General features: G+C 46.1%; 1 protein-coding gene across 1 annotated transcript in view; it reads right to left on the bottom strand.

The window, feature by feature from the left end:
- The window catches only part of LOC135911785 (glucose dehydrogenase [FAD, quinone]-like), an 83,290-nt gene that overhangs the window by 20,415 nt on the left and 37,458 nt on the right, over window positions 1-25,417 (bottom strand). The window contains exons 8-9 of the mRNA XM_070531753.1: window positions 23,610-23,787; window positions 1,062-1,214 (exon numbers count right to left, since the gene is read on the bottom strand). Coding sequence (XP_070387854.1) covers window positions 1,062-1,214; window positions 23,610-23,787 — 331 coding nt within the window. The remainder of the gene's footprint in view (window positions 1-1,061; window positions 1,215-23,609; window positions 23,788-25,417) is intronic.

Genomic DNA, 25,417 nt, shown 5'->3' with positions numbered 1-25,417 from the left:
TATCTTGGTATAGAAGTAGACAAACATCTTAAATTTACTGAACACATAACCAAACTAAAACAGAAGATTGCCTACGGGATTAGGGTACTTCTAAAAGCACGAAACATATTTGACCATCAAATATTACTATCATTATACTTTTCATTTATTCATTCCCACATCATTTACTGCGTTACTTGCTGGGGAAACACTTACGTAACCCATTTAAACTCATTGCAAATTCTACAGAATCAGGCTATTAGGATAATTACGTTTAGCCCATATAATAACAGCGCCTCATATCTTTTACGAACTAATCACATTCTTACAGTCACACAACTCGTTAAATACAATCTAGGTACCTTTTTGTTCCGCCAAATCAATTACACACGACGCGATAGCTTGTTACCACAGTCTTCTCTATTAAATACTAATATTACCAGGTTTGCAATAAATAGGAACTTCATTTTACCTAAAATCCATACTAATTATGGCAAACAGAGCGTCCATTTTTCATCTATCGCATTTTGGAACACACTACCAATTTACATAAAAACACTTAAAATTCACGAATTCAAGAAACAACTAAAAGATTACATTATGTCGAATACTGATGCCTAGTCCATACTCATAACATTTCTTTCAGGGTCCCTTCATTTCATTTTCATTGCCATACCATTAGGTTTCTGTTCTTGTATCACATATACATTAGAGTTAACAAATTCTACTATGTTCGTCACGTCATCTACGCAGTTACTTCATCAGTTGTCAACGAGTTTGTGTTACAGAGCTTTTTTTCATGACATTTATGCATATGTAATTCTTCAATCATGGTATTCATACTAAAACATGTAATTTTTTAACAATGTGTTGAAAACTGCTGTACTTTTGTTTTATTACGTTTACTTTGTAAAGGAGGTCCCATTGCAGTCTTTGACTCCGGGACCTCCTCCTGAATATTAACAACTTGTAATCATTCTAATGATCTCAATAAAAACCGATTCTGATTCTGATTCTGAATCTCGCATCTAGTACAGCGTGCCGATGCGTCCCCATGGGCGCAGTGCAGCAAGGGTGCCAACCACTGAGTGAAGTGTGCTGCACAAAGCAACGCAGGTACGAGTCGCTCCACAATGGTCCTGCCGACTCGCACGCTGGCAGGGCGGCGTCCCAAAGGGTTGCGTTGGCCTTCTTCATAGCTTGAGTTCTCAGTGTCTGGACGGCGATCTTGGCGCCTGAAAGGATGCGCAAGTAAACAGCAATTAACATGAAACATCCGGCCCGACGCAAGTCCCAGACCTAAGAACTGGTGATGGGCTACTGTGGACAAATAAAACGCCAATAAAACCATTGACGGTGAAACTCTGGCCGCAGGATCTTGCACGCAGTCGACCAATGACATCGTATACATACGTCAGCGTCTAGTTTCTGTGCAGTTTGCTATGTTTTTAAATGTTGTGTAAAGTTATTGCTTATATATTCTTCCAAATAAATTATTACATTATTGCTTGTATATATCCACCCCAACTCGTTAACCTTATGCGTCGGTAAGGTTATGGATCATACACTCCTTACCCGCGTAAGCTCTTACCTCGAAGACACGTCCGCATACCCCGCCTCAATCATCGGCTTTAGAGCCCATCTCTCAATCCAGCACGCCATGCTCCAACTCAAGCATCAAATCCTCAATGACAAATCCCGACATACAAAGGCGATATTGGGCCTCGATCTCGAGCGCGCCTTTGACAATGTCTCACACTCTACCATCCTCGAACACAACTCCCTGCTCAAACTTGGCAAGCGCACCTACAACTACGTACGAAAATTTCTATCCAACCGACCCGCATTCCTCTCGGTTAGAGATATTCAATCGGAGAAATTCAGTTTTGGATGCGCGGGAACCCCACAAGGCTCTGTCATTTCCCCACAGCTGTTCAATTTCGTCATTCTCGGATTAGCACAGGAACTACAGAAGCTTATCTGCATAGAACATATGATCTATGCCGACGACATTACCATCTGGACCACAACGGGCAGCAACAGGCAAATTGAAACCGCTCTGCAAGACGCCATCGATGCCGTCGAACATTAACTCCAAGGCACGGGACTTCAGCGTTCCCTAGACAAGTCAGAGCTCCTCCTATACCACCCCACACTCCGTGGATGCCCACACCCAGGATCTGCGCACAAAATGCTGCTACGAGGAAATCCAACTCCACATGACGGATGGTGGAGCCATGCCCGTGGTCTCCACCATCCGGGTCCTCGTCATGACCATAGAAGCCAACGGCGCCAACTCGACGGCTATATCCAACATCCTCCGACAGATGGCCAATACGACGCGCCTGCAGAAATGGGTGACGAACCAGGGTCAGGGCATGCAGGAAGAAAGCCTTATCCGCCTTGTTCACTCGTTCGTCATCTGTCACATCACTTACGTCGCCGGCTTCCATAATTGGTACAAAGCAGAAAAGAATAAATTGGACATCATTATACGCGGCGCCTACAATATAGCCTTAGGAGTGCCAAACAACACGAGCACGGAACTACTACTCCAATTAGGATTCCATAACACCCTCGACAAATTAATCGAAGCACAGCGTTCGTCTCATCTGGCGCATCTCACCCTCAAAGGAACGGGTCAGCATGTTCTAAATAAACTTGGCATCACCTGCCACCGTCAACATGTAGACAAATCCCCAATTCCCCGCGACGTACAGACCTGGCTACATGGCCACCCTATCCCTAAAAACATGGGCCCGGACTACATTAAAGAACGTCGCAAGGGCTACCTCCTTCATTAATGTTTAAGGCGACACCACGGGTGTCACCTTCGTCGACGCAGCTGAATATCAAGACGGGCACCGACTCGCGGCGGCTAGGCCCAGCCAACTAAACTGCTGGTTTCAATAAAAGTTTGTCCATCCTCATCCTTCTATATTGTTCTATGCTGGGTTTACTTCCTCGCAGACTGAGCGCTACGTACTTTGTTTCTAACTTGCGGACTCCAATTGGAGAAGTTCAAGTGAGCATACTGGATGTTTATAAGTGATGACAATCATCATGACAGTGTTAGAATCACGTTTAACCATGCGTGTTTTCATCAGCCACTAAAAATTAAAAGGCGTATTTTACTAAACCTAATGTTTACTCCAACTTACTCGCTCCAGTTTACTCGCAGCTTTCAGAAATTACGTTGCAAATGCTACAAAAGAAAAGAAGAAGAATCTACCATCACTGATATGCGCATCTAATCATGCTTCCTTAACTACAGTTGATTGTTTTAGTAGAGAAATTTTGGAGATTGATAATGCAGCCAAACTATATTGCTCCTAGCACTGCAGTTCACAAGTGATGTCAACTACAGCGCTTTCTTTTTTTCGGATCAACTTCTGGCCGCCCTTCCACCCTAAACATAGGCACAGCAAGGCAGCAGCCACACCGATGGCTGAACACGCCTCAATAGTCCTGATACTTGCTGTCACAGTAGCGACACTAATTTACTCACGGATACAAAGTAAATTCCAAAAAACGACGTGAGCCTATTACATACTGTCGGCTTGAAGGTGACTCTTGCCTTTCATATGATATAAGATGATATTATCACATGTTCACATGACATATTCCCTATGAATTGATGCTGTACAGAACTGCTACCCCTCATCGGATCGAGGAAAACGTCATCATTGTCGCTTCTTGTGGCTAAGTGCATTGGATCAGTTCTGCAACGGTAAATATTTTTCTTTGATGGATCTCAAGACTGGCTACTGGAAAACAGAAGTCGACGAGAGGGATCGAGAAAAGACCGCGTTCATCACTCAAGACGGCCTCTTATGAGTTCAATGCCATTCCATTCGGACTGTGCTCGGCGCCTGCAAAATTTCACCGGGTGATGGCCACGGTGCTAGCGGGGTTGAAGTGGCAGACCTGTCTTGTTTACTTGGATGACGTCTTCATTTTCACCGGAAATTTCGGTGAACACCTTAGGCGGCTTGCGACAGTACTAGAGGCCATGAAGCCATCTGGACTTTTGTAATCTCACAGCACGTGCTACGCGAATTGTGTAGAAGTTTCTGCAAGACACATGGGCACCAGCGATTACTCGAACCTTCAATGACTCATGTACAAAAGCCGACGCGCATGACCGGCAGGTCAGATTTTCGACGATCGCCGACTGCGTTCGCCGCTATATCGGCATTCTTTGAGTGTAGCCTCTTTTTGAGGGCACAGGTTCGCCAAATAAAAAGCTAGTTTCGTCAAGCCTAGCTTTGCTGCTTTCTTTACCGTCACTACTAAGTGACACTAGATACTATTCCAGCTGGCATATGAGATGCGAAGATAACTGTCACTCCTATCAGAAACACAACCTCTGCAGCACCTGAATTTGAAACACAGCATGTTCACACGTGCAATATAGAGGTAAACAATTGGGCCGGAAGACTATATGCAACTTCTAAACACGGGTTTGCTAATCATGAAGGCACAAACAAACAGCAGGCATATATAGTGCACTAATGTGGCAAAAACAGTGTATGAGTTGCGTGACAGTACATAAAATTAAATACCATACAACTAGAAACGCTCAACTGAAAGCAATCAAAGCCGATATTCCAGTGAAAATTTACAGACTACAAGATGCTGCATGCCTGCATGGATTCACTAGAAACTATCAGGGCCAACATATCACAGAAGATTGTCACAAAAATCAAGATATTGAGACGCGTCTTGCAGGTACACGGCGAAGAAATTGAAGTACAAAGTACATATTACCATGCAGATATTCCAGGACGCAAGTGGGCTCATGAGCTGCATATAACTGAAAACAGGACAAGTTGGCGTGTATTCAGTACTAACTACAGCGCAGAAAATAGACAACGGACCAGATCTAATCACTCTGTGTTCACTTCGTTCTTGCCTATTGCTTATTATCAATTCATGAGGCTGCACAGCAGAACGTTACCCGCGCTCAAGGCCCCGAATTCACATCCAAATCTATGTGCACGCAAAGGCGCACACACATAAATGTGGCAAGGGCGCATAGCGTGAAGCAGTATGGGCAGGATGGCACTAGAGACGGATGAGGGCTAATTTCGAACTAAGGTTTACTGTTAAAATGAGGCAATTTCTACAGTTCACTAGAAAAAAAGGAAGCCGGCAAGAAGGCCAACTAAAAATTGATGCCTGATGGAACCAAACACAAATAAAGACGTTACAGACAGAAAATACACATCAAAATTGCAAGTGCAGGGAAAACATCACAACAATCGCCATTCGTCCATTCCAGCACCTCTCAAGAAACACTCTTCTTTTTCCGACAGACAGACTGACAGCTTGCTTATGCAAGCACACTCTTGCACTTCCATGCCATTGAAAAAAAACTTGTTTCTTGGAAGGTAGTCACATGCGCAATTAGTGATTACAGTGTTCCTTTCTCCCGGGACTTGTATATTTATTTCTATTTTCTGTCTTTCCTATTTCTGATTATGTCTCGTTTCATCGAGCACTAGTTTTTATCAGGCTTTCTTGCAGTACTACTTTCTGGTAACCTTTAAAAACCACTGCATTTTCACAATAAACCTTTCAATGAGACGTTAGAGTACCCTGTTCTTACTGCTTCAGACTACGCTCTTGCAATATTGCCCTAATAAAAAATTATGTAAAGTACACAGTATCATAAAGGCCTTTAAAGCGAGTTGTTGCAGTGTAAAAAATAAATAATAGCTTGGATGCAGATGGCAACAGAGAAAACATAGGATTGAACAAGTAAACCGAGATATTTTTTTATTGCGACAGCGTGCCTTCTGGCATAAAGAAATATTTAAACGTGTAGATACACGCCGGATCCTTGGAGGAAGTCCAGCAATGTCTGGTGGTGGGGCCCCAAGATCCAACTGTCTACATGTGGCGGCCGACCTGGGGGTGGTCCACATCGAAGCAGGTATTTCTGGCAGAGGGCATGTAGAGAAGGGCAAGTACAGAGGAGGTACCCAGTGTCCACCTCGCAGACAGGAGCGGGACAGAAGGGGCAGGAATCGCTGATGGAGGCACGGTGCTGTGCCGACCACGACCAGGTTACCGCAGGGGTGAGGGCGACACGGAGGCGTAATCTTCGTAACAAGGCCTCTTCCCAGCGCGCTAGACCACCAGGGAGGTCGGTGCCACATGGTGGGAGAGGTGCTCGCGTGGTGCGCCGAAGGTGTTATTTTTCTGTGAGGAACCTTGTCTCCGGAGAGGTGGGGGCCAATTGAAGTGGACGAGAAGTTTTGTTATAGCTCGCTGCATCCACTAAGGCTTGTGTGGGATGTGAATTGCGATGTATCCATTGCACACACACGGTAACGGGTAATTTTTTCACTGTGTCCCGAATCTCCTGTGCCAAAACGTCGGAATCCAGAACACGCCGCAGACAACGGATGACAGCTGAGGAATCGGTGAAGATGTCCATGTGTCTGCTAGATGGCGGAAGCAGCGGACTGAGGATGGATATTGCGTGTCGGATTGCCATGAGCTCCGCCTGTGTCGACGGCCAGGCAGAGGAGCAAGCATACCATCAGGTTGCTATTTCTTAAAATATTTCCTGACAAGCGATAGCCGTGGTGACGTGATCATCACTCACACTAGCGTCGACATACGCTACATGTCTGCACGAAGAGCTTGCACTCGTAGTTGATGAGCTATTCGCTATTATACTCGACTCTCTAAGGTGACCAATGGATCGTGTGTGTATGCGAGTCAGAGGCCGATTGTCCGCAACTTGCTTTTAAAGCCATGGTGGTCGTGGCGAACAGCAATCGCAGGAGAGAGAGAGAGAAGAGAAGACGGAAAGGCAGGGAGGAGCAATCGCAGGGCATCACTGAACCATCTGCCATATACTTCTCAAGAGCTGCGCCTTCAGGGATATTATGTCGCTTTGCGGAACGACCTTGGCGGCGCTGGTGGACCAGTTCGTCTCGCGTATTTAAGTGCGCTTCGGCCTGGAGTGCGTAAATGTGCGTAATTTGTGGGAGGCCCGTAATAACCCGCATTGCTGCTCGATTGATATATTCCAAGCCGCCCCACTCTGCTCGTGTCATGTGATTAAACTGGGCTTGGTATATCAATCTTGGCTGTAGCACAGTACGTATGAGGAGGCGGGCGATGACGGTTGTGGCATCGTCTGACTTTTCAGAAATCCTACGGATGAGTTGCAGCATTTGGGATGTCTTCTGATGTGCTGTGCGAATCCAGGGGCTGGCAGAGCCGGAACCGTACAGGTCCAGGCCGAGGACTCGGAGTGAGTTGACGACTGGAATTCTGCTTTCGTGCAAGAGAAGGACAATAGGGGTGGTGTTGAACGCACGGCGACCGCACGCATTCGCAACCGGAAGCACAGCTGTAATTGTAAGAGCGAGCTGCAACCTTTTGGCTTGAATTTGGAGGGGCGGGTGGACGGTCCAGACTGTGATGTCATCCGCATAAATGAGTGCGTGCAGGTCAGCAATTTCGCCGAATCGCCATGCCAAGGGTAGCAGGCTAATGATGAAAAGTATGGGGGCCAGCACTGACCCTTGCGGTACATCGCGATGTGGCCGAAAGGATCCCACATTCTCCTTGTTGATGCGGGTGGCGAATGCACGAGATGTAAGAAAGGTGTGAATAAACTTGCATATGTGGGCAGGTAAGTGAATCCAGCGTAGCACTTCAACGAGGGCAGCACGGCTGACGTGGTCGTATGCCTTGTGCACCTCCATGCCAAGCACGGACCTCACTCGGGTCGATCGGCCACCAATCAAAACCATAGAGGACAAGTGACCTAGGCCATCTTCTGCACCAAGGTGGGGGCGCAAGCCAACTTGCGACGGATGATACCAGTGATGTACGTCTAGCCACCATTGGAGACGGTTAGACACCATGCATTCCAACATTTTCTATAATGTACACATAAGAGAAATTGGTCGAAGATTTGATATGTTGTTATGAGGTTTGCCAGGCTTTGGGATGGCGATTATAGCTGTTTGCAGCCAGCGCTCCGGTACTTGTCCTGGCAGCCATGCAGCGTTTAACGAGCTGAGAAAATATTTCAAGGTGGCTCCTTCTAGGTTTTTAAACGCCTCATAGGCCACGCCATCAGGACCCGGGGCACTCTTCAATTTGGCTTGGTCTTTTGCAGTGAGAAATTCAGCCACCGTGAGCGGACCCTGCATCCCAGCGATAGCATAAGCTGATGGGAGTGCCCCTACACTTGGCGGAAGCGTAAATGGGGCGGAGACCACAGGTGGCTGCGTATCATAACCGGGAAATAATGCCTACGCTATGTCAAATGCAAAGACGTCTGTGGTTTTGCCAGACGCGAGGCATGCGCTGGAACCCGGGTCAGAAGAGCGTACACCAACTTATGTTGCTCGGAACGGTCTCCTAATTGAGGTGGCACTGGTGGTTGGACCTAGCGAAGAACACCAAGCCAACCAGCGTTGACGTGAGAGGCGGCGTTTGCTGCGTCTAGCTGCAGCTGTCAGCTGACGGTGGCGGAGTTGAGCCTCCACGGAATCTGGCTGTCGGGTGGCATGAACCTCTGCCTAGCGACGCTGTGTACAAAGCTGTAGGAGTCGAAGATGTAGCGCCGGACGAGTCTCCTCGACCCATGACGTTAAAGTGGCTGTTTGATCGCCGATTGTAACATTGGGATGGGGTCGCATAGAGGAGCGAGGGCGTCTCTTGATAACGAAGCACGAAACGCGTCTCATTCGATCACACTACATTGGGGACGGAGGTGGTCGGTTTTCTGAGGGGCTAGGCCGAGCCGAATGGGATGGTGATCACTCCCCCCGCAGTCCGGTTCCCGATGCCAGGTAACTGTCAGATGGCCCAACCACCAGGCCAGTTCCTGTGAATACGCTGGCATTCGTGGGTGGGTGCAACGTAGTGTAGGCATGGATACGTCATTAATCAAATTAACGTTGTTCTGGGTGAGAGTATCAAGGATGAAACGTCCACGTTCACTAGACGCAGAGTACCCCCACTCACGGTGAGGAGCATAGAAATCACCGACGATGAGAATAGGACAGCCAGGATGATGCCGACGAAGCCAGGTGATCCAGCCTAGACGAAGAGGGGGTGCTTGTCCTGAGTGAGGACGCACATAACACGACACAAGCACAGTAGCACACTGAGAGAGTTGCACCTTTACAGCTACGACCTCTTGCCATGCATTGCACCATGTCACCATCGGTATAGCCGTCTGAACGAGGGAGGTACGAACATATATAGCTGCTTTGCCTGGTTTGTCACCTGACAGGCACGCACGGCGATCTGGGATGGAAGGTGTTGCGTAGCTAGTAAACCCAGAAATTCGAGGAAGAGAGTTCTGCTCCTGTAGGAAGAACGCCCACGCTCACCCATACTTTTCTAACTACAGCGGTCCTGTGCTAATTGTGGCCATGTTGTCCCTGCAAACTTCTTAATCTCATCCGCCCACCTAACATTCTGCCACCCCCTGCTGTATTTCTCTTCTCTTGGAATCCAGTCCGTAACCTTTAATGACCAATCCCAATCAACCCAATCCCAACCTCAAGCTCACCTTCAGCCTCAGGTGGTAACGCAGCCTGCACCAACGCCAGAATCAAACATGCTGCGCAAATCTGTGGCTGAACGCGCTTCCGGAGTGCTCACAAAAACACCTAGCACGGTTTCACCGTGCATAGAACCACACAAACAAATGTGATGGCCAAAGCACCAATTGTAATCTGGCAGTGGAATTGCAGGGGCTCCCACCGTAAACGCAGGTCTCTGGAATACACACTTCAAGATCACCAAACCAAACCTGACATAGTTGCCCTCCAGGAAACAGGGATAGCGGCAAAACTATCAGGTTTTGCAGCTTACAACAAAATTACCGCTCCAAATATCTCTCCGGCCACGGCGATCATAGTGAACAGAAATCTGATCGCCAACCAATTATACCTAGAATTCACGGTGGTGTCATACACCTTCGTTGAAATTCTGCCAAAACGACGATCGGACCAAACGTTCTACAGTCTGAACGTTTATAGCCCCCCTAGGGATAAAAGCCTAGCAGTAGCTACACTAAAAGGCAAAGCATATAAAGCTGCAAAGCATGCACAACTCGTGCTGCTGGGAGATTTTAACCGGCACAATTTGGCCTGGGGCTATCAAAAATTTCCAAAGAAGGGCACTAAACTCTGGGAGACTGCTCAAGAACTTGGTTTTACTCTTCTTGTTGACCCTGAAAGAACAACCCGCATAGGCAATAGCGTGAGTCAAAACACCTCGCCTGATATAACCTTCACCAAGAACTAGACAATGCCATTTGGGAGAATACCGAACGAAACGTTGGTAGCGACCATTACTCTCTTTCCATTACGGTACCCTCCAGAGGCTACAAGCGAAATGAGCGGAAAATTAAGCACACTAAATGGGACGCTTTCCAGTATGTTCTCCATGGACGCGAACCCTCAACTATTACAAACCTTAAGAGTGGATATCCACTCTTCTCAAAGACGCAGCTAACTCGAACACGGAGGTAGGCCAGGAAGAGGACGGCTCGGCTCCTGATGCTAAATTGGCCTACCTGTGCTCTGTGCAGCAGAGCTTGCAGAAGCGCTGGCTGACACAGAAACACATCCGTGGCCTATGCAAACGCATGGCGCAACTCGAACGGGATATCGAGAAATATTCACAACAGCTCAGTCAGGAACACTAGCAACAGCTATGCGACCGCCTTAACGGCCAGCTAGGGTGCAAAAACACCTGGTTCCAACTTAAAGACCTACTTGACCCCAGTCAGACTAAAATAGCATCACAAAAGAACCTTCACAGGGTCATACACTCTCTCCCGGGAGATAATGATACTCTTTTTAGAGCTCGTAAAAACCGCTAATTGAATACAATCACCGATATTCCTCTAACCGTAGCTTATGCCGGAAAGGAAAACAGGGAACTAGACAGCGAAATTATGGAATCAACATCAAAACTACAGCGGTCGCTGGCGAGGACCGCATCACCAATAATATGCTACGGAACCTAGACGATCAGTCGGTTACCGAAATCACCAATGTTTTCAACATCCACTGGAAGGAGGAAACTATACCCATCAGCTGGAAACATGCAAACGTAATTTTCAGACCCAAACCAGGCAAGAAGCTGGAGTTAGAGAACCTCCGCCCTATCTCCTTAACCTCTTGCCTGGGGAAGGTTATGGAACACGTCATTCTTAACAGGCTAAACAAGTGCACTGAACGCAATGGGCTGCTGCTTCATACGGTGATAGGCTTTAGATCAAATCTGTTCCCTAAAGACATAATGTGGCAGATTCAGCAAGATATCCTACACCCGGGCCCTATAAGAGCCACCCGTACAATTCTAGGGCTCGACGTGGGTAAAGAGTTTTATAATGTGTAACATGTTTCAATACTCACAAATCTAGCCCAAATGAATGTCGGGAAGTGCACATATAGCTATATTACAAGCTTTCTCAAGGATCGCACTGCATAAATAGATTCTGGGGACATTGAAAGCGGACAAATTCAATTAGGTTCAAGGGGCACCCCTCAGAGTGCGGTCCTATCCCCCTTCCTTTTCAATGTGACCATGCTAAACTAGCCTACATTACTGGAAAGGTTCCCGCATATCAAACACACTATCTATGCCGATGATATCACCATGTGGACCAATAGCGGTTCTGATGGACAAATCGCGGAAGCATTACAAGCGGCCGCGGATACCGTACAAAATTTTGTGCGACAGAATGGTCTAGCGTGCTCGGCGATAAAATCGTAGCTTCTCGTCATCCGAGATAAATCGACCAAAGGCGCCATCGAAAGGGACGCCACCTCACCTCTACGAGTCAGTATGGAAGACTGCCCAGTTCCGCCGGTACTGATTATAAGACTCCTGGGCATGCTAATTCAACATAACACCCATAATTCTGAGGCGATTGTCCGATTACAGGCGGCAACCCGCCAAATATGTGGCCCAATCAGACGAGTAGCCACACGACACTGTGGCGTGAAGGAGGCCGATATCTGCCATCTGACGGAGGCTTTCCTTCTCTTCTCTCCTCTTCTCTTTTATTCCTTCTCTTACTACCACCTACACCTTTCTGACAAGGAAAATGTTAACATCATCATTCGAACATCTCATAAAGTAGCCCTTGGTCTCCCGAGGTATGCGAACACTGAAAGATTACTTGCGCTAGTTATGTACAATACCCTAGACGAACTCGTGAAGGCCCATAAAACAGCCCAACGTGAACGACTCTCCAGCACCGCAACTGGCAGGGTCATTATAAGTAAACTCGAGCTGAATCTCTTGTGGATTCAGCAGGAAGAACAACATTACCCGGTGGCATCAAACGCCGTTTGGTTACAAAACCGTTACCCAAGAACATGCTCCCTGGGAGACAAGACAAGAGGCGGTCTGCCAGAGCCAAGGCCCTTCAAGAAAGCTACCAAAGCAACCAGCACACCGCTTATGTCGATGCAGCAAAACAAAATCACCAAACTTGCGTATTGAGCGTCGTGACCGGAGAGGGAAGTATACTCAACTCCGCGACCATAAAAACAGCGCCCACCGTGGCAGCGGAAGAGACTGACATTGAGTCCCTCCGTGCAAACTATCATAAGCGACTCGAAAAGGGCAATCGTTAACTTTTCCAGAGGCGCATAGGCCTCTTTGCAGCGTGAGTCCTACGGGATTTTACAAATGAAAATACTGTTGAACTCGTATGGGTCTCTGCCCACTCCAGGAATCAAGGGAATGAGGTAGCGCACTTGGTAGCCCGAGGTCTAATCAACCGTGAGGTGTGCCCCTCGGACTCGGATCCCTTGGATGAGGCACCGACGACATACCACGATATAACAAACTACTACAAGCAAAAAAGGCGAATCTACCCGCCTCCAAACGCAAGCCAGACGCGAGAGCAAGCCTCGATTTTCCGTCGAATCCAAACTAAGTCTTTCCTCAGTTCGCATTGGCTGGCCATAATTGCGAACGGTCAATGGAACTCAATATGTCAAAACTGCACAAACCAAATATTGGCTACCCAAAAGCACGTTCGTTGGGGGTGCGAGGGCTTACCCCCTCCCAGGTCGCTCCTGCCAGCTCCCTCACAACAGGCGTGGGAGGAGCTGCTCAGAACGCCGTCTCAAGAACAACAATATGCCCTCGTTGCCTGGGCCGAAAGGGTCGCTCCTCGTGAGGGGCCATCCTAAGACTCGGGCCTGCCAGATCATAACATGAGCAGAATCTCAATACATTTGTTACCACCCCCACGTTTAATTACCATTGGTTATCTTCCCTCTTCATTACATGCCCTGCCCAGGCCCATTTCTTTTTCTTGATTTCAACTAAGATGTCATTAACTCGCGTTTGTTCCCTCAGCCAATCTGCTCTCTTCTTATCCCTTAACGTTACACCCACCATTCTCCTTGTCATAGCTCGTTGCGTCCTCCTCAATTTAAGTAGAACCCTTTTCGTAAGGCTCCAGTTTTCTGTCCCATAGGTGAGTGCTGGTAAGACACAGCTATTATACACTTTTCTCTTGAGGGATAATGGCAACCTGCTGTTCATAATCTGAAAGCCGGTTCACTAGTAATAAACCGTACACAAAAAGTACAAAAAAAAACTAATGTTTGTTTTCTGACAGAAAGTGCATTAATTTCTAATGGAGGACATGGTGACACAAGATTCTCCCAGCGTTTTTAGACCTACAGCTTTCATAATTTCTTTAGGCAGCTGATCAGATCTCAATATAATGCTAGCGTCTTCCTCCACAATCCACGCTCGGACGTCGACACACCTTCCATAATTTCTCTACGCAGCTGTTCAGATCAGCACAGAATGATAGCTTCTTCCTCTACAATACACGCTCCGATGTCGAGACATCTGAGCATGCATTGTAGAGGAAGAAACTTTCAGAATGCTGTGATGCTACGTACAGGTTTCTACACAAGTGACGGTAGTTGCTCAAAAAAATTTGATGCGTGGGCTTTTGCGCCGTTAGAAACATTCACAGAGGGCTCCCATATATATATTCACGGTACACGCACCACGAGGGACGAATCAGGCTACCGCTAAGGTTCAATTTCACAACACAATTTTCGTTCCAATTTCGGTAATCACACGGAGATCATTTGCGGCTTCGTTCAGGGGTAGACGTGGGCTTTCGGGTTGGGGCTTGTTGCGTTTGGTGCAAGAATACGGCTAGGAGTAGGAACCGCTTATGCATGAGCGGCGTGCGAGGAATATATACACGTCATTTCACCAGAGGCTGACGCTCAGCAAGGGTAGCACGAGGATCTCATTGGGCTGACACGAACACTTCGCTGCAGCTGAGCTCCGAATACTGCATATGCGGTGAGGGTAGCTATATGAACTTGATTGGTCATCTTGTGAGCTGTTGTAGCGCAGCCAGAACGACACGAACTTAGAAGCCAGAACTTAGAACTTTGAACCGCGCTGAACAACCAGCTGCGAACAGCTGTTGTTTACGTGCCCCCGTGACATCGCACTCAACTTCAAAAACTGCCGTTGGGCAATCGAAAACAAATGTAAACTTCAGAGCAATTCTAAATCACGAAATACGCCTATTATTGGTCCTAATAAAGACAGGCCGATAATGTTGTAATATTCATGGTTCCTTCATCATAACAAAATAATTATGCGGCCTGTGCCACAAAACCTGGCAGCAAGCAACCCTGGCTGTCACATCAGTCGCATTTTCGACATCAAAATCATGGGAAATGGACCCTCTAAAAATCAAATTCCGACCCGTGCGACTGTATCGATTTTCATCCTTCCACTGTTCCATATCATCCCCATCGCCATTTTTGTAGAAACCTGTACGTTGTATCACTGCATTAAAAAATATGCGCTTATCGTCCGCTTTGTTGTCCTGTATCTCGCGCTGGTAGTATACTCTGAACTCCTAACAGGAAGACGATGTCAATATGCGCTATCCACAACGCAGGAACTTGGGCCCACGGCAGGCGCACTTGCCCCAGGCTTTCTATGCTCAGCCTCGCACGCCGCTCACTGTTAGCCTGTCTTGTGGAAATAGATGTTATTATTAAATTATACTGTTATTAGATATTGTAGTTCCTTCCCTGTAATTTAATGCAACAATCCTGATTTCTTAGTCTAGTAATGCATTCAACCTGTTTTATATCACCGTTGTTACGACATGCTTATGGGAGTCATCTCAAACTAGAATGCCTATCCAGAGACTATTACAAATGAAAGCCTCAATGTTTATTCCTAACTGGTATTCCTAAACAGATTATATTTGCAGAATTTTATACCCGCTTGCACTGCCTCCAATTCAATGCTAAAAGATGGCAAAATTGATTCCTTTCTTGCTGTCGAAAGGCTGCTTCAATGTCGATAGCAGGCTATAATTATTCATTTCAAAAGTGTTAAGCAATGACTATATCCCTAAGCTTGTCAATGCAATTGTGTTCCATGGACACATTTAAGTTTCCTTTATTCCTCTCATTAACAGCCTTGGAATGAAACTGTTCACTTTAATAAGTATCAGGCTGCAAACATACCGGAGTTTTTCCTTAGCATTTTTCCGTATCCTACAGTGTGCGTATTTGTACCAAGTTTTGGTGCTCAAGCGCACTTATGTACGCATTCTTTAAATATGTTGCAACAAACTAATTTACTGAATCTTGTTTACAAATCTAGAAGACGTGGCCACGCAGTAATGACCACATTAGTAAGCAAAAAAAATGCAGATTCAGTGCAGATATTGGAACCCATGCGAACTGAAATTTCTGTTAGTGGTCAATTAAATGCTGCTAAAGTAACTGTGATGTATACAATTGGTCTTATTTTCAATAATCCAACATGTCCTCGGTTGCAAGGTTTGTTTATGTAACGCATGGGTCACAACCTTGATGTCACGTAATGTTTACGCACTACAGTGTTCACAAACTATACCAAAATGCAAACGGCCGTTAATGTAGTTGCACACTGCGAGACATCAACAAAGTGACGTTTGTTGAAGGAGGGATGGTGCGAGGTGCATGAAGATAAATAAAGGACATGTGCTTATGTACCTATTTATTTATATACCTCGCCGGCTGCAAGGTTGGAGTATTAGATGAGAGGAAATAAACAAGTAGTTACAAAAGGAAGAAGAGCACAACATTAAGAAAAAAAAGCAATAAAATCATCAGCAATGGAATGCAACAACCATCCTATCAACGTGTTTTACTGGCAAACATTATACAATACTTAACAAACAATACCAGAAAAAATTACCACCTATGCACTCCAGTGGTCCACCAGCAAAGCTGAGATGTGCAGCCCCTGTCTTCATCACTGGGTCAATTCCAACGGTTTAATGAAGTCTTTCTGAATAATTGGTTACGTCCACACATCGCGTTTCGAAAAATCATCATCATGGTGGGTGCAATGATGGTTCATTATGTTAATCGAGCGCGTCCATGAAAGTCTTTCTGAATTATGTTACGCATTTATGTTTCGCAATGCGTTAATTATAGTATTTATGACTCATTTATGCACTGTAGTTGCCAAGTGACACACCAGGGCCGCACATATCATTAGATTAAATAAAAGGACCCATTCTTGAACCTATTTCGAAGTCATAGAGAGACTGCTGCACGTGCGTTCTGCTGAGAGAGAGAGAAACGACGTCACTATCGATGTAGCCAATGGCCCGCCACAATTTCGCTGCGAGATAATTATGACATGATGATCTTGTCTTAGTCCCGTCCCCCTCTGTGTCCCTTCCCTGCAATAACACTGAGATAAATGTAGGTTTTAAATAAATAAGCATTTCTATGCCTACCCAACGAGAAATTTGTCCGTCCGTCACGTAAGACGAATGCGATGGCTCATACCCCTCTAAACAATAGATCATACCCCCGCAGTAGGGTTTCTGTGGGCGCACCACGAGTGTTTCTCTTAGGCATATACAGCTTCGCTATAAAAAAAATGAACACCTTTCTGCTAGAGACCAATACAATCATAGCCGCACTGGCAAATGAAAGTTTACTAAACATGCAGAGTAAATTCTGCATGAAAAACAATAAATCGATGCTACACAAAAAGGAGATGCAGAAACTGGTGTGCCCATACTCATCCCAACAGGAAATGCATCCATCTATGAAGGTATAACAGAGACCATGCTGACACAAGATTCTCCCAGTGCATTTGAATCTACAGCCTCCATAATTTCTCTAGGCAGTCGGTCTCCACAGAGTGCTAGCTTCTTCCTCTATAATGCACTCTCGACATCTGTGCGTTCATTGTAGAGGACGAAGCTAGCATTCTTTGCAGATCGGCTGCCTAGAGAAATTATGGAAGCTGTAGAAATAAAAACGCTGGCAGAGTCTTGTCAGCATGGCCTGCGTTATGAATGGATGCATTTCCTGTCAGGAAGCACACAATAATTTTTTTTCTCCTTTCTGTGTATTTCCGGTTTATTGCTTGTCAGCCAGCATTTACTCATGATGTACATTAAACTTTCGGTTGTTAGATCATCTCCGTTTTCTTGTTCGTCCTATGTGTTCTCTGGTGTCGTTTGCAGCCAGGCTATTTTTTATTTTTTCAGGCTGCAACAAGTCACTTTAATCGCCCTTATGATGCCTCTGTGTAGCTCATAAAATCTTTCATTTGGGCCATGTGGCAAGAATGTGTAGTGTAAAGCAGTGAGAACAGGCTACGCTAACTTCTAATTAAAAGGTTTATTGTGAAAATGCCGTGATTTATAAAGGTTACCCGAAAGTAGTGCAGCAATCAAACCTCATAAAAACTAGCCCTTGATGGAACCAAACATAAAAACTGGAAAGGGCGAAAATACATCTAAATATATAAGTCCAGGGAAAAAAACATTGTGATCACTAAGTGCGCATGTGGCTACCTTCCAAGAAACTGAGGCTTTCTATTTCTAATGGCATGTCAGACAGACTGACAGCAAGCTGTCAGTCTGTCTATTTGAATGCGAACGGTGTTTCTTGAAGGGTGCTGGCATGTACGATTGGCTATTTTATAGATTTTTTTCCTGCACTTGGAATTTTCCTATATTGTATTTCTGTAACGCTTTTATTCGTGTCTGGTTGCGTCAAGCACCACCGTTTATCTATCCTTCAAAGCTGTCTTTCTTATTTTTCTGATAAACTCTATAAATGGCCACAATCTTGCAATCAATGTTAGTTGGAAAGTAGCCCTCATACGTCTCTAGTGTCATCCTGTTGATAGTTCTTCATGCTATGCACCCTTGCAACATTTGTGTGTGCTTGTGTCAGTGTGTGTGCGTGCACGCGCGCACATATGGATGTGAAATCGAGGCCTTGTGCGGCGGTACCGTTCTCCTATGCAGCTTCACGAATTCACTAACTATAGTGCAACAGAAATACAATAGACAAGAACGAAATTAACACACAGATCACTTCGTTCTGGTCCGTTGTCTATCTGTTGCGCTTTAGTTAATAAGGAACACACACCAACTCGTCCAGTTTTCAGTTCTTATGTCGGGCTCAGAAGCCCGCTTGTTATTGGCATATCTACATGGCTATGTATCCTGTAATTAAATTTTTGGTCATGTGCTTACAAGTCGCGTGTCATTCTCCTGATTTTCCTAACAATCTTGTGTGATGTGTAGGCCCAGACAGTTTCTGGTGAAACCACGAAGGCGTGCAGGGTATTGTAGTCTGCAAACTTGCACTGCAAGTGCTACTTTGATTGCATTCAGTTCAGCTTTTCTAGGCGTAGGGTCACCTGGAATGGTACTCACTTGTTTGGGGTTTAATTTTATGTAGTGTCATACTAGTGTTACACTGCTATTGCCACATCAGTGTACTATATGTGCCTGCTGTTTGCTTGCATCTTAATGATTAGCAACCTCTCTGTGTGTATGGCAGTTGCATACAGTCTCCTGGCCTAATTGTTTGCCCCCATATTGAACGGTATGGGCCTGTTGTGTTTCAAGTCCAGGTGCTCCTGAGGTTGTGTTTCTGAAGGGAGGCGTAGCCATCTTTCCATCTCATATGCTAGCTGGCATAGTATCTTGGGATCAGGTCCTCAGCTCTTGAGACAGAGCTTGTGTGCTGCAGGTTGGAACTCTACTCTGTCTAAGTGCTTGTTTGTTCGCTCTTTCTCATAGCGGTCTTCAATCATGGTAAAGTTGGAAATACCCGTTATTACCCGATGCCTGTATTCGATGAGTTGTCTTTTTTGTGCACTGCTGGTAATCCATATCCTACAATACTTTGGACACAAGCACAGCATCTGCCATTCTCCATAGTGTCCGCTCGACCCCCCCCCCCCATTATTTCGAGATTATGCTTTTCACCAGGTGTACAATTGGCATCCAGGCATGTCATAACTGTTTCACCCACGTGCTGACCATGCCGTCATGGTCTTACACTAGCTGAACATTTGTGGATGTTCACTTGCGGGTGTGTGTGTCCAGCTATGTGTAGCACAACGTGCAATATATACCCGCCGTGGTTGGTCAGTGGCTATGGTGTTAAGCTGCTGAGCACAAGGTCGCGGTATCGAATCTCAGCTACGGCGGCTGCATTTCGTTGGGGGCGAAATGCGAAAACACCCGTGTACTTAGATTTAGGTGCGGGTTAAAGAACCCCAGGTGGTCGAAATTTCTGGAGTCCTCCACTACAGCGTGCTTCATAATCAGAAAGTGGTTTTGGCACGTAAAACCCTATAATTTAATTTTTTTAACGTGCAATATAGGTAATTCATGATTCTAGTTTTTTTTCCCAACGCCGACATGCGCTGACTTATCAAAAAGCGAAACGCAAGGCTGGCCACGAAAGTCTGGAGTGTTTTCGAGAGCTTGTTTCATCATTCTTGATTTCTGTATAGGATAGCTTTCCTATAGACTGTAGCAGGGGCGTTGCCAGGGGGGGGGGGGGTGAAGGAGGGGGGGCCTCTACCGCTGCGCTCCACGTTCACTTTCATCTTTCGCCTGCGCTCATTCTCTCGTTTACGAGGTGTAACGCCGCCGTGGAACGCCGACGCTGAACGCAGGAACGGGCGCTTAAAGGGCCCATCACCAGGCCACATAGCAAATTTTGGTTATACGCTGGAAGTTATTGCGTGTCCTTTGGGGAGCGTTCTGCCACAAGAATGTTTCAGATTGGCTCATTAATAGCCGAGATAAAAACATTTCAGTGCCGCGAACCCGTGTTTTCACCACAGGCGGGCTCCACTACCAAGCAAGACGCTCACTCCGTTCGCCCCGTCTAGCCTTCGCAAGCGAAATTATTTGCCTCCGTTCTCCTGAACCACACCTCGAGGATCGCGTGACGCACGCGTCACAGGCCCCGCCTTTATTCTTTTTTCTCCTACGCATTTCCGCTGACGGCATCGCGCGCGAGTCTTGTCTCGTTCGCGCAGCGCAAGATTTTGCACGCTGTGCACAAGGAAATATGACTAGCGGTATAATTCAGTGCAGCAAGAATAATGAGGCAGAACAAGCGGATCAAAGAGCATGATCACTCGCTGAAACACGGTAGAAAGTGGCATAGTTTCGGTACTTGCGCACGTGACCACACGACCGTGGGAACAAGCAGATGAAACGAAAGTACATCTCCCTTGCTTCGGTACGAAGTAAAACAAAAAGCACTCAGACATTCCGTTTGTTTTATTATTTTTCTAAACTTCAATTAGTCAATGCAAGCAACAGGACGCACAGATAACAGATGTCTTGAATAATTCTCGATGTCACGTGTCACCAAGAGCGACGTCACAGACCGGACTCGAGTACATAGGCGCAGGGATGCAAGTACATCATCCTCCGGCTTGAAGCGCGCTGGCCGCGAGGAGAAGGAAAAAACGGCGTCTGGTTTGACATTTCAGATCTTTCTGCGGCGCGTAGCAATGCAATACTTTGCAGACATGATCGTTATCGCGCATTGTATGCTCGGCGCTTGTCAGCTGAATATGGCCAGACCTGGTGACGCGGCCTTTAGATATTGTGCTCTAAAACGGATCTTCGGTGTTGCGCGTAGAGTGCTGAGACAAGTATTGTGATCAGACATGTAGTGTGATCAGGCAAGGCCACGGCCTGCGCACGTGTGTAGGTAGTTTCACCAGCCGGGCGGAAGTGGCGCCGGTGTTTCGAATTCCTGATGCATGGAATACGCGTTTCGCCTTTTGATCTGAGGTAGCGTTGCCGGTAGCGGCCTCCTTAGTACTTCGTGGACAGTCGTGTGGATGAATTCTCGCAGATTGTCGGCGCTCGCGCTGTCGGTGTCCGAGTAACTTGACATGGCAGCTTGCAGATGCATTCGTACTGTCTTGCTCGCAAGCGCAGCGTCTTCTGCATTATCACTGCTCCAAAATCAGTGCTTACTTCGGGGATCGCGAAACGAGATCAACAAAAAGTTGTTCCTTGACGTCGCGTATACGATGCTGCAATATTTTTCTTCGTCATGTTCTCGTGGACACGGTGAAAGAGCCATTGCATTTCTTCCACGAACACAGTGACGACTTCATAAGTGAGTTCCTGAACTAAGATGCGCCGTAGTCTTTTTGAAGCGTGTGCAGTAAGGCTTTCGCACGTTCCTTTCAGAGAACTCAGGGTAAACGTCGCTGATAACTGGGCCCTGAATATGTTTTTGATGGTCAAGGTTCTTGCACCCAATTCAGCTTGATGCGGCGTGCGGTATAAGCAGGCGTACAAATTTGGTCGGTAGGTTTTGTAGTCACCCGCTTTTCCAGGCGTTTTATGTATTGGCGTATGCAGCAGCTTGTTCGTCTGCGTCTACCGCAGGAACGTTACTTGGGCAGAGATCCCGGCTCATGGCAGACGTCTCTAAGAGCTTGCTTTTGTACTTGACCACTTTCATAAGGGTAGGTACACCGTAGTTTCCACGTGCTCATATGAGCAGTTTGTTCTAAGTCGCAGCTTCGAATGCACGTCGATGTTGCACCCTAATTCCGGAGGCAGAGGATTAATTTCACCTATCGTATGATTGTTTTCATGGAAGCCATGGAAAGCTAAAATTCGCAGATCGAATGGAAATAATTTTCCTAAGCAATTATTTGTCATGAGAAGTGACTTTTTCCAGGGTCAAATTAGCATTGCATAAAGGTTGTTCTCAGGAAGGCAAGTCTCGGGAGATGAGTATATTGCAGGCCATCACCACCGTGCCTAAAGAGCAGCAGTCACGGCACATTTAGACACTGGCACCCGGACTATGTTTTCTTAGTTGAAACTTGAGAGTGCTCACGAGGGAGCCAAGTACATTTTTCGCTGCGACATAGGGCGTCCAATATTTCGTTGATTTCGTGTTACATATGGAAGCGTACATATTGGCCGCTCGATACGCAGCGCTATACAGCTATACAGTTATATTATACAGCTATACAGCTGTACAGCTACATTATATTGACTTTACTACAATCTCTTGCAGTCAAAGTTACGTAACACCTGTCGCAATAGCGGTGTTGGAACAGCCTAATCAAATGCTCTGTTCATTTACAGGAGGTCACTTTTGCTTGCTCCGGATGCAAACAACACCACCCCATTGACAGGTCTTTCTTATCTGATTGTCTGACAAGAGTAGAGGAGCGCGCAGAAGTCTAGTAAGTTTCGGTGGGTCCGAGCTAGCGCAGTAAAATAATATAAGCAGGTGACGAGTGCGGTGCCGGAGTTTGCGATTACCCCTTCCCCTTGCTTAGCTTGTGGTGCCTGGTCGAAAAGTGCTGTGGCGTGCCACAGAGGGTTCAAATCTTCTAAAGCTCAGCCTCAGCGAGGAACAGTTAGCAGAGAGATGTCGTATACGGGGCGAAAGGGTTCGAGAACGTTATACTTTAACAAAGAATTACTTACTATACGCAGAAAAACCCATTCTCCCCGGTAGCTCTGAGTAGTCATTGCCATAACGATTGGTGGGTAGCCATGTTTTGTTATTTTCAAAACGGGGTATGCTCAGGCTATTAAAGAAACTTAAGTTTTCTTTGTCAGAATAATGCATTTTAGTGAATACACGTCATTCTGACGCGGTGCCTTTTCGAGTTTTTGCGATGTGGCGCGACCGACAGGTGAATTGGTTGCAGCTCGAGAAAGTTCGACGCATAGGGAAACGCTAATGGTGCAAAAGGCCTACAATCTGAAACAATTATGTTTTATTTTGAGCTGCCCAATCATGCATAATCAGCGTATACGCGTAATATGAGATAAATGTTTTAGCGGTTTTTTTACTTGAAATGGCAGACAGGCGAAGTAGTAGTGGCCCGAAAATAATTTCAATAAGTGAGGGCTGCTTAGCAATAGGCAAATGGGGATAAAGGGCCTGGAGAGTGCAATAGCGTGACAAGGCAGAAGGATAGATACCTCTTGCTACTGGACACTTGAGAATCTACGTAATAGGAAATTTTGCCATTTTGTGTTCATTATTCACTGTTCAGAAAATCGTACCCTTTTTGTTCGTTGCCATGAAACGTGGAGCAGGGGCTTGCGTCCATTTGATTCAGCACATAATGTCATACGCATCAACTGCATCCCTACCAACCCCGCCTATCGTAGAATCACAGTTTCTCTTAGTTAATGTTGTGCCTAGCTTTGCAGTACATATGAATACTTAGGCGCGTCTCTGTAATAAAGTGAAGTTGAAGAAATATTTTCGATTACTTACCTTCAACTAGCGTGTCAAGGTCTGTTATATTTGTAAGAAATCGAGGGTCAATAATAGGATATTCTTCAGGATCTGTACTTTTCAGCCGGATGAAACCGGATGACCGTGGATGCAAAAGTACTGGTACTATCATGAACACATCTTGCCCCACCTTCAGCTTGCAGTAACTTTCATAAATCTGAAAATTTGGATAAATGAAGTCCTTAAACGAGTGGCAAAATTTGTTAATATATTATCGTTTACTCATAGCACGATCTGCGCAACGCGATTTCCGGCGTACTGTAAACACGCCAACACACTAACGGAACTTCAAACAAAATCTATGTGGAAAGATCGCCGTTATTTACTGCATAATACGCCACAAGCACATATATTACGCTTATTTGTTTCGAGAAGTGGACTTGTCTTTTTCAAGGCGGCACGTGCCCGCACAGTATATGTAGGCAGGGTTCTTCTGAAAGCGGGTGGGTGAGGCAACCACATAGGGTGTGTTAGTGGCGACGGTGTAAAATTGGAAAGAAAGGTGTGCTATCCGACGTCGGTGGAGGAATGTGAGGTAATGCTGTGTGTGAGCGGGCCGCATGTCTTTTCCTGGAAAGGACCTGGACGACGGGGAGGGGGGGGGGGCGGATCACCTACTCCGCTAGAGGTCAATGAGCTATCGTAGCTCTGAAAGAGAACATAAAGGAAGCGGCAGAAAATGGTGCTCGTGAGAAAAAATTACTTAGGATGAGTATATACATAAACGAAAAAAAAGAGACGAAGGAAAGAAAAGAAAGAAACAACACACTAAGCAACCCAATGAAAATACCTAAGAACTATTGCCTATTGCTTGAAATTTAGCATAGCGAATCGATAATAAAGCTCCCTTTGAAACGCTTATGCCTGTTGGTTGCAATTGCTTGAACCAATGAATAAGATATGATTCTGTGTATTTTCTGTCTCGCGCAGAACAGAAATTTTACAGTAGGGTGTAGAGTTCAAAGTATTGACCTGGTTGGTTTAAATTCGCGGCGACGGCTTTAGGAAGCTATTTAACTTTATCCACGCCATGTTCGTTTAACCTGACGTTTATTGATTGTCCCGTTTCACCAGCATATTTTTTTCTCTCCACCTTTTCCTTTTTTCCTTTTATTTATACATCTATTTCATTTTAGTAATGTTTTTTTTCCTCGAGCACACACTTTCTGCCACTTCTTGTATTGTCTTTCAAGAAGACAATAGCACACTGAGTTCCAGCAAAGCAGATACCCCCCCCCCCCCCCCACCCTTGTCCGTCTCATCCACGGCCCTTCCGCAAAAGAACACCGCCGGCTGACACATGGCCCTACCTCACATCGCTCCACCGACGTCGAATAGCACACTTTTCTTTTAATTTTTACACCCTGGGTTGTTGTCTCGCGCGTCCACGTGACCTCATCTGCCTTTTACAAGAACCCTACCTATATAACATACTGTGCCGAGGAAAGCCTATGTCGCCTTCAAGAAGACAAGTCCACTAGTCGAAACGTTGGCTGCGCTTCTTACCTTTTTCTCGTTTAGCTCATCGTCTTGAATTTTCATCTCCCAACTTTCCCGTGTCCTCCCTTGTTTACGCTTATTTGTAATTCGTGCAAAAACAGCACACAGAAGGAAGGAACGGGCACTCAGATGCGCATTCCTGACAGGTTTGAAATCATGTAACCATGTTTGGGTAGCAAGGCGGTACGTTACACTTCTTGGCTACCCGCCGTGGTTGCTCAGTGGCTATGGTGTTAGGCTGCTGAGCACGAGGTCGCGGCATCGAATCCCGGCCACGGCGGCCGCAT

This window comes from Dermacentor albipictus, chromosome 1 (genome assembly GCF_038994185.2).
Source record: "Dermacentor albipictus isolate Rhodes 1998 colony chromosome 1, USDA_Dalb.pri_finalv2, whole genome shotgun sequence".
NCBI classification, from domain to species: domain Eukaryota; kingdom Metazoa; phylum Arthropoda; class Arachnida; order Ixodida; family Ixodidae; genus Dermacentor; species Dermacentor albipictus.
This window is presented reverse-complemented; position numbering and strand designations above follow the sequence as displayed.